Raw genomic sequence first — 15,610 nt, 5'->3', positions numbered from 1 at the left:
CTTCATATTTTCTTACCCTAGCACTGCCATGATGTTTGTTTTATTGGAAAATGATAATCTTGGAGTTGAACTATGTGTTTACAAAAAGAAGCATTGCTTATACTGGGATCTGTCATTTCCAAGTTCATGCTGCCTATCAGGAAATGGGACACCTGATGGAACTCCTCTGAAGAGGGAATTGGAAACTTTGTGTCCCATTGATCTAACGAAATTATACAAAATAATCTGTTGCATTTGGCCTTTCAGTGTCGGTTTTCTAAAGTTGAACAGAGCCAGGCATTGTTCCTGGCTTAAGAATATAATGGTTAAAAAGAAGACAGGCGGGGTTGTGCCCTCCTGGAGCTTACATGGAGTGCGAGGGGTAGAGGACAAACAGGTTTGAATAAATGAACAAGACAGCACATTACATCACCTTCAAGGGGCTCTTGAAAGACTGATTCTCTGCCTGAGTTCTACAGATCACAAGGTGAATTTTTGTGCCTGAATAAATACATAAAGGTGACTGATCTGTTAAAGTCTACTTTGCTTCTGTTTGATACATACTGCTAATGAATTTGCAAAGCTGCCGATCTCTGAGAATTTCTAAATACATTTTTCTCTCTTAGGTTGTAAAGAACACATCTTAGAAGATGCAAAACCTGAATCTATCAATGACACTACGGACTTAGCCCTACCACCCGAAATGCCGATTTTGATTGATTTCCATGCTCTGAAAGACATCCTTGGGCCCCCAATGTATGAAATGGAGGTGATCATTCTCATTTCCTTTGTTGATACCCACCAATTTATTCTGATAGTTGCTTCATGGATTGGGAGAGAGGTAGAACCGGGTGGTTTGGGAGGCTGAATTTTGTCCAGAGATTGGAAACTTATTTTCTCTATGGTATTGAATTTTAGTGCTTTATGTGATAATAAGGCTTTTTTAGAGAGCCAGGGACCTTGTCCATATGCTCTTCTGGAAACTCGATCTGAGCTCATTCTCTGCCCTCTAGTTCCATTTTATGAACAGTGTCTGACTTTCCTCCTTAGAAATTCTATATTCCTATTAATTCCTAATTAAGGATTTTTTTGTGTGTGCTATCAAAGGCTTGGGAGACAAAGGTAGGCAAACAGACTAGTACAGAATATCTGAAAACATGAGCCTAGCGTTAGCTTCAGACCCAGATGGTATCTTTGTCCAGACCCAGATGGTATCTTTCAAATATCTGTCATTTCATTGTTAATAAGTTTTAAGTTTCTTTTAGGTCAGAGCCACGAGCCCTATTTCCATCTTTCTCCCTAACTGTCCCTCACAGCAGAGTGTCCAGTCAGAAAGGCCTGAGCCCTAAGACTGAGTTGAGGCAGCTGGATGGAGAGGTATTGAATCTATGCCTGCTGAGGGATTTTAATACATTTCAGAGGATTCTTATGTGAGCTTAATTTATGGGTCAGTTACTAGAAAATAATTTTATTACACTACTGAACATAGCATCTTTCTTCAGAAGCTTTACCATCACCTCCTCCTTTCAGTTTAAGGAAAAACAAGATTTTCAGGAGAATAAATCTGATAAATTATGCAGAAGATAATCTCTTCATCTGATTTTTAAAATCACGAGTAGATAAGGTTTTCCTCAAGTCTTAAAACTGAGGAAAGGAAAAATAGTCCCCAAACCCATCTTGTTTATCTGTTTAAACTCTGAGCTGCATTAAAGCTAATGAGCCTCTCTGTAAAACTCCGTTACAAGAATAGAAATTTGTACTCTCAACAGTAAATCTAGTCTTGAACAGTTGAATCAGAGGCAAATTGGGTATTTGAATTCTTCAGTTATCATGGATTTAAATTTTGAAATGTTGTAAGAAATGGAGCAAAACTTTCTTTGGTGGAGAAAGTGAACAAAACCTGCTTTTCTGTTCTGAGAGAATGCAGTTGCCTTGAGAGTAAAGATGTAAACAGGTTCTGACTCCTGCATTTCCAGTGGGCTTTTTTCTCTAAGCTTTCTGGAACAGTACGTTCCAGCAGTCCTTTGGGAATTTAAACTAGAGCAACAGATAAAAACAAAATATCGATATGTGTTTCTGTTGCATATACCCTTCTCTCCTGGCCATTTCTGCTATTAGGTTTGGAAGCATTGTTGACATTCTTGGAGCTTTGACCAAAAAAAAGAGGAAAAGAACAGAAATGAGAAATGTCACAAATACTGTTCAGCAGCTCTAGAGAAACTCATTGTATTTCCCCTTGGGCATCTGAGCACTTTCACCAACATGAATCTGAAAGGTAGAGTCCAGTGGCCATTTTGCCTTTATAAATAGCATCTTAGAATGGTAGGTCTGGTATTTGGGAGTTTGGAACATTTCGTTCATCTTTTCCACACTTGAGAGGCTTCACCCTGTAGCCTGGGGTTTCTGTCTGCTTCTAGTGGTCTGATGACCTTCAGCTCCAAACTTCTTAATCAGCCTTGCCTGAGCTTTTGCATCTCCAAGATTAAGATTTATGGAACATCTCTTTGTTGTCCCTGAGGGCCATGACTGTGCTGGGAGTCTTCCATTTTACACCAGGGAAGAAGTTTGAAGAGATCAAATGAGATTAAATCCATAAGGTACAAATGGCAAAGTCAGTATTCAGACTCCAACCAGCTGATGGCAAGTCTAGTATTCTTTCTGCTCTTCTTCAATACTGTGTCAGACCAAGCTAATTCCTGTCCTTCTCTGCTAAAAGAGAATGGCTTGAAGTATGGCAGTTCCAAAAAAAAATGCCATCTGCTCTACGTCAGATTTTTGTTTATATTCTTACCAAATGTAGTGCTGTGTTTTGGAATGGGAGAGGTTGGGATGGGTTTCTTGGCTACTTTTTGTGTATATCTGTTAGGTATCAGGCACCACCGAAGACCCTCTCAAAAATAAGACATCTTTGAATCCTCAGTTATGGCCTCTTTCCAAGAACAGATGAGGAAACAGGCTTAGAGTGTTTAAATAACTTGCAAGAAGACACATCTTTTGCCAGAACTGAGATTTGGTTCAGGCCTGACTCCAGAGGTGTGATCTGTCTCTCACGTGAGAGAGATGGAGCACCAGCACCTGGGCAGGCCTTGGTTCTCACAGGGGATTCACAGTGGCCAGTCTTTGTCACTCTTCATGCACTCCCAGGTAAAAAGTCTGCAGAGACATTACACTAAGAATGTTGGAGTATGTGTAGAGGTGATCCCACAGTGTTATAAGGCACCTTTTTTGGTTTAAATGCCTATGTTCTCCATAAAGATAAAAGTCTAGGGTCTGTCATTTTCTTCTAGAGTTTCATTCGTTCAGTAAATAGTCATTAAGGAGCTGCTGGCAAATACAGTAGTGAACAGGCAGGATTCAGTCTCTCCTTTCATGATACTTTCATAGCGAAAATGAACAGGTTAACACATAATTCCAGGTTGAGGGTGGTACTGTAAGGAAGGCACACAGGCAGGACTGACGTCAGGTCCACTGCTCCAGCACCATTGGAGGCTCATTTTATAGGTAGACTCGGGCTTGCTGGTGGATGATGGACAGGGAACAAAGGAAACAGTCATCAGGTGGGAGCAACAGGATCTTTGCATGGCGGTGCCATCTACTGAGGCGGGAAAGACAGGCATGGAGGGCAAGGGCTGGTGCTCCGTTGTGAACATGTTAAGTGTGAAATGTCCGAGGCACAGGAAAGGAGACGTGTGGACATGCAGGCCTGTCCCTCAGAGGAGAGGTCTAAGGTGGAGGTATAAATTAAAGAACTGTCAGAAAAGAGAGGATATTTAAAGTCCCAGAAATGTTGAGGTCACCAGAGGGAAAAGTATACCTAGAAAAAAGCAAGTAGCCTCAGGGCAGGCCCTAAAGATGCCAACAGTTAGGGTCATGGAGAAGAAGAGGAGCCCTGGGGGGAAAAAAAAGTTCGGAAGTAACAGGCAGGTAAGAGGGAAATAGGTTTTATGCTGCCATGAAAACAAAAGGAGCATGGCAAACAAACAAACCCTCATGAAGGAGGGGACATCCAAATGTGTTTGCTGTTTGTGTATTAGCTTTGACATGGAAGTCCATGACCTCGAAAGAGGCGGTCCACAGGGAGTGGTGGGCATGGTCGATTTGGGAGTGTGTTGGACAAAGAGTGGGAGGTGACAGCAAAGTGGATTAGTGTGTGGGCAACTCTTTTCAGAAGCTGTGAATGATTGCAGAGAAATGAGGTGGCTCAAAGGGAGTGTGGAGGCCACAAGAAGAATGTTTCCAAACGGAGCCCTGTTTGCTGATAACAGCGATCCCGTAGAGAGAGTAGGATGGGTGTTGCTAGAGGGTCAGCGGGTACAGAGTCTTTGGGAAGGTGAGCTGGGGGTGGGACCGAGAGTGAAGGGCAGGAAATGGCATGTGTGTGATGAGGATGCCTTTGTGGGGGTAATGAGGAAAGGGGCACAAATAGTGAGTCCCTCACAAGAAAATGGTTATAATGTTGGAACACAGGTTCATTTGTCACACAAGGAGAGAACTGAAGCTAGGACAGAGCAAGTGTATGATGTGAAGGTGGCAGAAGCAATGGTCTCGAGGACAAGCGAACTAGAAGGAGAAGAAAACGATCAGGGATGGCAGGGTTAAAATTCAGATTTCAGAGGTGATGTGGTATCTGTTAGTGATAAGGGCCCAGAGGAGAGTGGCTGAGTTACAGTGAGGAAACCGTTGTTGGAACTGGGGAGGTGTTCAGAGAATCCAGGAAGCAGAAGAGCATCAGCTGTTTTCTGAGGACACCGTAGGTGATAGCCGGAGGTGGATGCTAGCACGACATAGATGATGGCAGGATGCGGGGTGGTGAGGAAGGAGAATAGTGTTTGAAAGCAGAAAATGGGGAGAAGGGAATGAATGTGGGAAAGCCAGCTGCAGTAAACAGGGGTTTAGGAAAAGGAAGGAGGAAGAAGGTCAGAGAGGAGCAGGGAGGCCTGTCCCTCACCTGGTGATGAGCCCAGCCTCCCCGAGTGTGATGTGTTCATCTGACACAGGGGGTAATTGTATGTATGTGTTTGGGTGGATTTTAGAATTTGGTGAGGTAATGTATATAAAACACCCACATAGTGCCTGGTACATGCTAAAAAAACAATGCTAGTTCCTGCAACCACTGCACTCTGTAAAAACTAACAGGACCATTCCCAATCACCAAAAAAATACATATATTTTAAAAAGAATGTTGTTTTTACTGTTTTTGTAGTCCTGATTTTATACCTGCAATTAATAGTCTTATACCACCCCTAACTACTTACTCTCATCAAAAAGAATCTGCAAAAATATGTTACTACCAAAGGTGTGACCAACCTAACAAACGAACAGTGAGGGAGAAAGTAAGATGGCACATTTTTACTAACAGTTAACATTCCTTTAGAATTCCCTACACAGGTGGGAAAATGAGTTCTGGGAACTTAGTCTAGATTTCAAACTTAGGGACAGTATCATAGTCACCTTTTCCAATACAAGGAAATTTCCTAAAGAAACAAGTTCAATTAAACGCACTTTAAAAAAGGAAAGGAAAGATCTCCCTGCACTGGAAGAAAAGGTGCGAAGGAGCAGGCATGGGTGCAGGTGTCGGCAGCAGCCTAGGTGGCCTGCATGCCATGTGTGCTGACATGGGGCACGCTACTTTAGAGTCCTTCCTCAGAAGCACGGGCTGGGCCACATCGAGGTACAGAATCAAATCACAGCTATTTAATCTTATTTAATCTGGTCAGTTAGGAGATTGCCATTAATAACAGCTCAGTTGTAATTACTCTTACTGGTTACATGAATACCCTAGGGACGGGACAGGGAATGAGAATCCTACAATTTTCATTTGCACCCCAGTGAAAGCAGGAGAAGCCTCCACATCACTGGGTACATATCCTAGCTGGCCAGTCTTGCAGTTGACTAAATATCTCCGGGGGGTTACAGTCTTAAACTCTCAGATTGTAAATGTAGTGACACAGAAGAACAGGTAAGCTCTAGTCTTTATGGTAAATTTAATTTTCAGCCTCAGAAAACCAGTCATCCGTGCCTTAAATGTCTACGTTCTGTCCATCCTGCTAGTCCTGAGATTGTGTTAGATATCTGAATATTACTGACTCTGTTCATATTTTGTATTAAAGCCTCAGTATTGGCTTCCTGCAGTGGTGTACAAAAAGTCCGTATCTGAAGGTCATTTAAAAAATAATATTAAAGGAAAGAAGATAGACATGCAGATTTTTTAAAACATCTTGAATAGAATGCATCCAAAGGTGAATTCCAGGAGATTCCATCAGCTTATCTTTCAAACAGACAAAATCAGGTGCTAGAAGTGGGCAGAGTGTAAACACTAATGAAATGCCCAAAAGAATCGCAGTGGTAAATTACTTCTTGGTTCCACATTTAAACATGCTGTTTACTACAGCACCGACGCTGCACACGCGGCCTGGCCCAGCGCTCACCACGGATGGGTTATGCCGAGAAAAGGCTCTACTGACGGGCTCTGAAAGCAGCCAGCTCTCTGCAGTGTGGCATCAGGCCAGACGGGGGCTATTTAACACGGCTTTGAGAGCGGACAGTCATGGACCCCAGCCACTCTCCAAAGCAAACGGGATCTGACCTTCCCTTTTGTAAACGCAACGGAAACCAATTTACAAGGAGAAAAATCAAATATTCATGAACTGCAGGCTTAGGATCTCAATACAAAGACTTTAAAGAAGTTGGCAGATGGGTAGCTGCTGCGGTGACGGCCCTGCGGGAGCAGAAACGCTCTCTGAGGTCTGAGAGAAACCAGTCGACAGTGTGTCACTGCTTAACCAGCCTGCACATGGACCACCACCCTCTGGGGGCTCGGGTTGTGCATTCAGTGCGGTACTGAGTTTGTCCCTGGAAAGGAGGCCCCTGGAATTATCCAGTCGTTGGCGCCTGTTGGCCTCTCTGTTATGATAGCTTCCTGGCCCTTCTCTGCCCAGCAAACTCTTACTCATATTTTAAGACTCTTCTCAGCCTCTTCCATAACCTTGTCCCAGCTCCCAGACAGGGATTCCTGCCTCTTCAAGGCTCTGTAGATGAAAGCACTCGGTAGGTCTTCTGTCATCCTCTCTCGGTGCTGGAGTAGAATTGTGCCTTCATCTAATGTCCTCAAGTAGTCTGTCAGTTCTAAGAGGTATTCACTTTGATATCCTGCCCCTTCAGTCTGTAATGGAGCCTAGCTCAGGATGCTCTGTAAAGCACTGTTGAATGAATGTAAAACTCTTGATCCCTCTCATGAGGCTGCAGTAGTAAATAAGGTAATAAAGCTGTGAGCATTTATCTGGGCTTGGAACAGTCACAAAGAGTTGTACGTATTTACTGTTTCAATCAATTATCACTCTTTCTGGTTAATCAAGGGGGATGAACAGTGGGAAACTGGCCATGATTAGTAAGTACTCAAGTGCTCCTTAAACACTCCTGTCCATTGAGCTGTTAAGAATGCAACCATTAATTAGGTTTTTCATTAAATATTTTCAACACTTCTTCAATCTGCATATTTAGATGATTGATTTACATGATTGCACAATTATTACAGAAGAAATTGATCATTTTTGTTGAACAAGATGCAGTTAACAGATCAGGATAATGGAAGCACAAAAATATACAGGTGGGAAATTGAATGACAGAAGTGAACTTGAGATGCTCATGTTCCACTTTGACATCTGTGGGGGGAAAGCATTCTCCACTTCAAGCCGAGGGTCATCTTGGCTAATATAACTGATGATTCCACAGACTACTAATGGAATTAGAAAGTAATAGAAAAGTACTGATAAACATAGTTTTGAAATTATTGTGTCAAATCACTTTTTTTTTTAATGTTTGTTTTTGAGGGAGAGAGAGAGCGTGAATGGGGGAGAGGCAGAGGGAGAGGGAGACACAGAACTCGAAGCAGGCTCCAGGCTCCAAGCTGCCAGCACAGAGCCCAATGCGGGGCCCAAACTCAAGCCAGATCATTAACCTGAGCCTAAGTTGGGTGCTTAACCGACTGAGCCATCCAGGCGCCCCCGTATCAATTCACTTTTTAAGGAGTGCTGTGAAATACAAATTATTGGAGTGCCTGGGTGGCTCAGTTGGTTAAGCGTCTGACTTCGGTTCAGGTCATGACTTCATGGTTGGAGCCCCATGTAGGGTTCTTTGCTGACAGCTCAGAGCCTGGGGCCTGCTTCGGATTCTGTGTCTCCTTCTCCCTCTGCTTCTCCCCTGCTCTCGCGCATGTGCTCTCTCGCTCGCTCGCTCGCTCTCTGTCTCAAAAATAAACATTTAAAAAATGTTCTTAATTAAAAAAATGAAAACAAATTGTTGTGTAAGAAGAGGTTAATAAAATGAGCAGAAAAGGAGCATGTGTCTTACATTCACATTTACTTGAACTCCCATCATCTCTGAGGGAAAAATAGAAACCTGATGCTTGATTGTTACAGTTTCAGAACACATGCCCTCAAAAAGTGTGACTCCAGGTGCTCCTGCCTGGTTCAGTTGGTAGAGCATGCAATTTTTGATCTCGGGGTTGTTCGAGCCTGGTGTTGGGTATAAAGAGTACTTAAAAAATAAAATCTTAAAAAAAAAAAAAAGTATGATTCCAAGTCTAAGAATTAAAGATTCTTTACCTCTTCGATAACTGCTATTAGCTTTAAATCACAGAGGTGCTAGGTTTGCTGGTAATCAAGCCCGTCAGTTCTCCCGCCTGTGTTTTGTTAAATCACAGATTTGTCATTTTCCCATCTTCAGGTTAACATGAGAACACTTACCATCAAGTCAGAATACAGTGCTTGTGGGCCTGTGTGATTCGGGTTTGGCCTTCTGTACTTACCTGCCCCCCATGCTTTCAATTAGCAATGCATCAGTTCCTCAACCCCAAGTACCAGGCCTCCCAGCAGATGGAGAATATTGGAAAACTGGCTTGGTTTCTCAAAGTGACATAGTAATCAACAAGCACCTTACTCCTGACCCTGTGGGGACATTTTTGGTATTATTCTGACAAATGAGTTTTGAGGATTGAGCTATAAGAAAGGGATAGTTCTTGTTATGGCTAACAGAATTCTGCCAGATGGCTTTTTCTGTTAAGTTAACACATGATTCAGTGCACTGAGGATAATTCTCTAGGATAAGTTCACTCTGCTCTCGAAAAGAGCCATGTGGTAAGACAGGAACCGTGGGCAAATTCCCACCCAAGGTAGATTTCATGAAGGTATAGAGAAGTGATTTGTATTAGAAAGAAAGCAAGCCTTGTGAACACTTTTCTAAATAGTTGCTTCTACACTTTTCTTAAATAGCACTGATCTTGGGGCGCGTGGGTGGCTCAGTCAGTTAAGCGTCCACCTTCAGCTCAGGTCATGATCTCCTGGTTTGTGGGTTTGAGTCCCACATCGGGCTCTGTGCTGACAGCTCGGAGCCTGGAGCCTGCTTCAGATTCTGTGTCTCCCTCTCTCTCTTCCCCTCCCCTGCTCGTGCTCTGTCTCAGTCTCTCAAAAATAAACGTTGAACTTTTTTTAAATAACACTGATCTTTTGCATATTGATCTTTTGTCTTTCTCTTCAAGTAAATCTAGAACAGGTTTACACAAATGCAAAGCGGAGAGAAGTGAAACCCAGTACACAGTATCGGCTCAATTAATACTATAGTTCGGACTTCCAAATCTCTGTCACTTATCAAATATGAAGTTAATTAGAATTAAATTTGTAAATATGAAACAAACTTTTAAAATAATGCTATACGGCTTACCACTAAATATAAGTGCCCAAAAGCTTTCGTGAATGCCTCACATGATTTTGAAGTATTCTAAAGTCAAGATTTTCACCATCTAAGCCCCTTGGAAAAGGAATAAAATCATCAACCCAGCCCTTTAACCAGAAACTCAGATCATTGATCCTGCTGCTCTCAGTGAGGATGTTCCCTCTGGTGGAAGAATTTCATATCTGCATTAGCAGTGGGTTGACATGTGCCCCATTCCTGATACGGATAACTTCTGTAGTATAAGAAATGTGGAGGCTCAGAGGGTGATTGTGTTTCAGCTGTACTGTTAGGTTTTATGTGCTTTCATAACTTGGATGAACTGTTTGGCTTCATCACCTGGCTCGTGGTTTCGGGCAAGTGGACACGTTCAGTTTACAGTGGCAGTGAGGGCACACAGTAGGCCTCTAAGCGCATGCAAAAGGATCTGGGGCATCATGAAGTAATATTTTATAGTGTTTCTGCAGCAGTAACAGAGAAAGGAAAGTGGCAGAGAAGTAAGATCTAAGGGTTTTAATATCTACCTTCACACTCGTCTTCTGGAGCTAATGGTTCTTAAACGTATATTTGAGAAAGGGCTTCTGGTTTCTGAAACAAATGAAGGTAGGTTCTGGAGTATTTATAAATATGTAGCCTAATAAAAATATTCATAGATAAAACAGTTGGGTTTGTTCCTTCAAAATTAGGGCAGGAACTAGATGTGGCTCTTAAAGTTATTCAACATATTCTAAGGTAAAATTGTTTCTGATAAATGCCAAACAGGAAGTTTAGTTTTTCTTCTGGAGGAAAAGCCACACATCCTAAGTGGTGACTTCAAATCATGTGAAGTAATAAGTACTCTGAGTTGAAGCTTTGAGTTCAGTTTAAACTGAAGAAGTAGGCTCTGGTAACGTGATTAGCCAGCCGGGAAGTAATGGCTGTTGTTGACTGAACTGATCATTTTTCTCCTTTCTCTCAAGGTGTCTGAGCGGTTGAGTCAACCAGGAGTGGCAATAGGTTTGGCCTGGACCCCCTTAGGTGGGGAAATCATGTTCGTGGAGGCAAGCCGAATGGATGGCGAAGGTCAGCTGACTCTGACTGGCCAGCTAGGAGATGTCATGAAGGAGTCTGCCCATCTCGCAATTAGCTGGCTCCGCAGCAACGCGAAGAAATACCATCTGACCAATGGTGAGCGGCCTAGCCCCGGCAAGAGGTACAGCCGTAGCAAGGAAGAGCCGTTGGATCGTGATTCGGGAGGCATCTCACAGTTCTGTGACAAGGATTAAGATGAGCTTTAAATTAACAGTTACACCTCCAGTAAAGTATAAACCTTTGCTTAAATGCCCTTAGAAAATTCTAGTTCCCATTTTAGGACTATCTGGCTAGTGCCTAAACTAGGAACTAATTCCGAGGGTTTGTTTTCAGCTCCACTCAGAGTAGAATGAAATCCTTCTTCCAGACCCCCACTCTGATTACACTGCCCATTAATATTTTGAGGGATTCATTTAACCACAACAGTCATTTTTATCTTTTTTATTTTTTAAGAGGGAAAAAAAACAGGTTTAATTTTTCTACATTAAAATCCTTATTTCCTTTTTTAAGCTTCTGGAAGTTTTGATCTTCTTGACAACACAGACATCCATCTGCACTTCCCAGCTGGTGCTGTCACAAAAGATGGACCATCTGCTGGAGTTACCATAGTAACTTGTCTCGCCTCACTTTTTAGTGGGCGGCTGGTGCGTTCGGATGTAGCCATGACTGGAGAAATCACATTGCGGGGTCTCGTTCTTCCAGTAAGTCTTAAGAAAGTGATTTATATGGTTTTCAATTTTTTTAATTTTAAGTTTAAATTCATAGTAGTTTGCCTTCTTCCTAAAAATACCTTCGTTTAAAAAAACACTAAGTTTTTATACTTTGTAACTAGCTCCTATTTTTCAATATTGATGAAATAAAAGAAAAGCTGACAATTTTCCCCATATTTTCCCTTCTAAGAAAGAAGACTCATGAGGGGAAAAAAAGTATCAGTCTGGTCATCGGCGATGTCAGCCACTGAGGTGAAGAATTTGAGACTGTTGTAGTTAGCAAATTGTTAACTAGATAGCTTTTGTGTAAAACAGGATAGCAGCTAGTTTTAAACTTTAAGCGAATTTTTCAACCTTTTAAGTTCCTGTGAGACCTCCTGTAGATAATTTAGATTACTGTAGTTGATAGATTTGTAGAAAAATAAGTATAAAATGGAAACTATAACAAAGACTAGCCCTGTCTAATGGCTAAATTCTCAAAAAGCTTTATATATATGGAGCTTTGGGGCTCCCCGCCATACCCTAAACTACTTCTAAAAACACATAAAATGCAGAGAACTTGAGTGAACATTTAGGGTTCTAAGTCATTAATTACCAGTACCAGTCTATAACAGAATTTGGGCAGGTTCATAGCACAATGAGAAAAGAAACTTATGTTCTTTATTCTGAGAGCACCTTTATTTTATGAGGTAATGGTGAAAGTAGATCATAATCACAAATTAAGATCACCAAAACTGGGGCACCTGGGTGGCTCAGTCAGTTAAGCATCTGATTTGATTTCAGCTTAGGTCATGATCTCTTGAGCCCCACATCAGGTTCTGCAATGACAACTCCGAGCCTGCTTGGGATTCTCCCTCTCCCTTTCCCTGCCCCTCCCCTTCTTACGTGCACCCTCTCTCACACTCTCTCAAAATAAACTTATATCAGTTTTTAAAATTCAACCAGGAATTCAACCATATTCTAAACCCTATTCTTATGATACATTAGTAGGTCTACTCAAAAAGAATGTCTGATCCCTTTTCTTCTACCTTACCCAGGAATTAACTGCATTCCAAGAGACAGTAACGGTGGTTAATACTAGCTGTGCTAGTAATAGGAAATGTAAATACTTTACAGACCATGAACTCTTCAACCTCCTAGTTCAAGATGGTAGACTAAGCAGAGTGAAGGCAATACAAGCACTCAGAAATGAGCGGGGAGTCAGCAGCTGAGTTCAGCCAACTTCTGGAAGAAAGTATCCTGGCTGATGAAACAATTGGAGATAGAGACAGTCGTCCCAGCAGGAATCTGGGAAAAGCAAGGGCTCATAACCAGAAAGCACAGACCAGGAGAGCAGGAAAGAAATGGGAAACAAAATGAGGGGATTCATAGAAATCTCCATAGAATAAGTGGTTCTTCCACTTGCACTCAACCAGGTCCAGGCTTTCCCAGCCCCATGGGGAAAGTTTGAGTAAGCCTCCAGTTTTAAACCTGTCCCATGAGACAGAAGAAAAGCAGCAGCATTTAAGAGAAAGGCTTGCTAACGCTGGCAAAGACCATTCAAGAACAGAGAATAAGACAGAACTTGGATTTAAAACTGTTTTAGAATTAGTCAAAGAACTGTTCAGAAAAAAATAATAGAAAAAGCAGGCAGATCCAACATTGAGCTATCAGGCATTCTAGTAGACAGAAAATGGAATTGAACGTTTCCTAGAATTGAAGGTTATCTTCAGATTGAAAGGGTCTACACCAGCTGGGAGAAAGAGGTCGTCCCCAAAGCCTTTCAGGTAACCAAGGAGAAAGTTCTCTCATTCTCCTGTGACACCAGATGTACGGTCCCTTCAAAATTCTGATGGAAAATGACTTGAAGTCCAGTCTCGTATACACCTTCAATAAAATGTGAAAGTAAAATGGTTATTTTCATACATGCAAGGAGTCTGTTTGTCTTAGATTCTTTGTGAAGAAGGTACTTGGAAGGTGTTATGTCAGCAGCATACCGAAGAGCCTAGAAAGAGGAGGACAGCTGTGCAGTAGGGCCTGGAGCAGCCAGTGTCAGTGCAGGTGGTTGGAGGGCTCTGAGAGCTGTCTCCAGGGCTTATGTGTTCTGGGTGGTATGACTGAGAGCTGCATTTGGAGTCTATTGCTGTATAACACACCACCCAAAACAATAGTGTTTGTTATTCTTATGGTTTCTGTGGGTCAGGAATTCAGGAGAGGCTTAGCTGAGCTCTTCTGCTTCCGGATCCCATCATACAGTCAAGACAGCAACCCAGTCACAGTCATCTTAAGGTTGACTGGGGCTGGGGATCTGCTGCTTCCAACATGGTACACTCACATGACTAGCAGATTGGTCCTGGTTGGCAGGAAGCCCCAGTTCCTCACCTTAGGGCTTCTCTGGGGGCTATTGGGTGATCTCAAACATGGCAGCTGGCTACCTCCAGGGCAAGAGATCCAAGAGAGACCGATCTAGCAGCAGCAGCAACTCTCATTTTCTATGGGTTAACTTTGAAAGTCATACAGCATCACTTCCCCCACATTCCATTTATGAGTCACTCAGCCTGACCTACATTCAGGGGGAGGGGGATTAGACTCCACCTTTTATGAAGGGACCATTGTGGACATACTTTAAAACCACCTAAGTGCCTAGATCATTTGGGATAGATTTTCTTCATCAAGTGGCACAAAGGTTATGGCTTTAAACCTGTACAGAAGGAGAGATCCTGGCACCCAACTAAGCTCTATAGGAATGGTATTTGTGGTCAAGATAATGTAATGCTTTTTCAGAATGAACCTATAGATAAGATTTTGATTACAGAATGGAATACAAATATTAACCTTGCCAGTGCAAAAAGGGATCATGGACATAAAAGGTGGTCATTACTGAAAATTTAGAATTTTCCCCCATTAAAAGGACTGAACACGAAATGTAAAACAATTTACTGTTTATTAACCTTTTTAATGGCTTTCCTAGCTCATGCTGTAACAAAATGGAAGATGATTTAGACGTTTTAAAATAGCTGTGAAAAAAAGTTGGGTCAGGGATCTTTTCACAGCCGGAGGATGTCCAGAAATCTGAGTAACTTTCTTCTCTCCTCCTAGGTGGGTGGGATTAAAGACAAAGTGCTGGCGGCACACAGAGCAGGATTGAAGCAAGTCATTATTCCTCAGAGGAACGAAAAAGACCTTGAAGAAATCCCGGGCAATGTACGACAGGATTTAAGTTTTGTTACAGCAAGCTGCCTGGATGAAGTTCTTAATGCAGCTTTTGATGGTGGCTTTATTGTCAAGACCAGACCTGGTCTCTTAAATAGCAAACTGTAGGCCCAAATCCCAACTTTTCAGAATTGCAAGTTATGAAGTGCCAAAGGGCACAGAAAAGGTTTTTGTTCATACCAGTAGAGGTAGGCTAGGTGTCCCTAATCTTTGAACATGATCACGACAGTAACCTCACTCAAATGGCTGGTGTTGATTATAAAAATGTTAATTGAATAAACGGATTGATAAAAATTGAATTCTTGTCTTCAGTGGAATCATTACTGGCCTTGGAGAGGTACAGAGCATCAGTTCTCGGTGTGATGCCTGAACCGGAGCATCTCTACTGAGAACTTGATAGCAATGTAAATTCTCAAGGCCCACCAGCAGACCTGAATCAAACTCTGGGTGGTGAAGGCCCAGAAATCTGCTTTGGGAAGCCCTGCAGGGGATTCTGATGCACAGTCAACATCAGGAACCATTGGTATAGACCTTAGCAGAGTCACCGGGAGACATTATCAAATCCCAAAAACAACATAGAAGGGGTACTGGGCAAAGATGAAAATATCACCATTAGTCTTTGTGGCAACTATTCAATGAGGTGAAGCTGTGGTGAGGTCTACACACCCTGGTACTGGTGCCACTAATGCTGAAGGAAGGGGCAGTCAGAAAGTGATCGTTTACACCAGGCTGGTGGCTCATGTTAGTACACATCATGTTAAAAAGAAGTCCGGTTTCCAGAGAGAGGCAGCCATCCACCCTGGGAGGGTCCCCAAACTTGGTATTCTGACTCTTGTCACTTCCCGTCTGTTCCCGGTCTGCTGTGCCAGTTCCCAGATCCAGTACTTTCCATGGTCCCTTCTCCTGTGACTTAATCTGGGCTCTGGAGAAGG

General features: G+C 42.5%; 1 protein-coding gene across 1 annotated transcript in view; it reads left to right on the top strand.

The window, feature by feature from the left end:
- The window catches only part of LONP2 (lon peptidase 2, peroxisomal), a 103,056-nt gene extending 88,079 nt beyond the window's left edge, over positions 1-14,977 (top strand). Inside the window, exons 12-15 of the mRNA XM_027044422.2 lie at positions 606-748; positions 10,665-10,872; positions 11,287-11,477; positions 14,565-14,977. Of these exons, the coding sequence (XP_026900223.1) occupies positions 606-748; positions 10,665-10,872; positions 11,287-11,477; positions 14,565-14,786 (764 nt within the window). The 3' untranslated portion in view covers positions 14,787-14,977. The remainder of the gene's footprint in view (positions 1-605; positions 749-10,664; positions 10,873-11,286; positions 11,478-14,564) is intronic.
- The last annotated feature ends 633 nt before the right edge of the window (positions 14,978-15,610 follow it).

Source organism: Acinonyx jubatus, chromosome E2 (assembly GCF_027475565.1).
Source record: "Acinonyx jubatus isolate Ajub_Pintada_27869175 chromosome E2, VMU_Ajub_asm_v1.0, whole genome shotgun sequence".
NCBI lineage: Eukaryota > Metazoa > Chordata > Mammalia > Carnivora > Felidae > Acinonyx > Acinonyx jubatus.
This window is presented reverse-complemented; position numbering and strand designations above follow the sequence as displayed.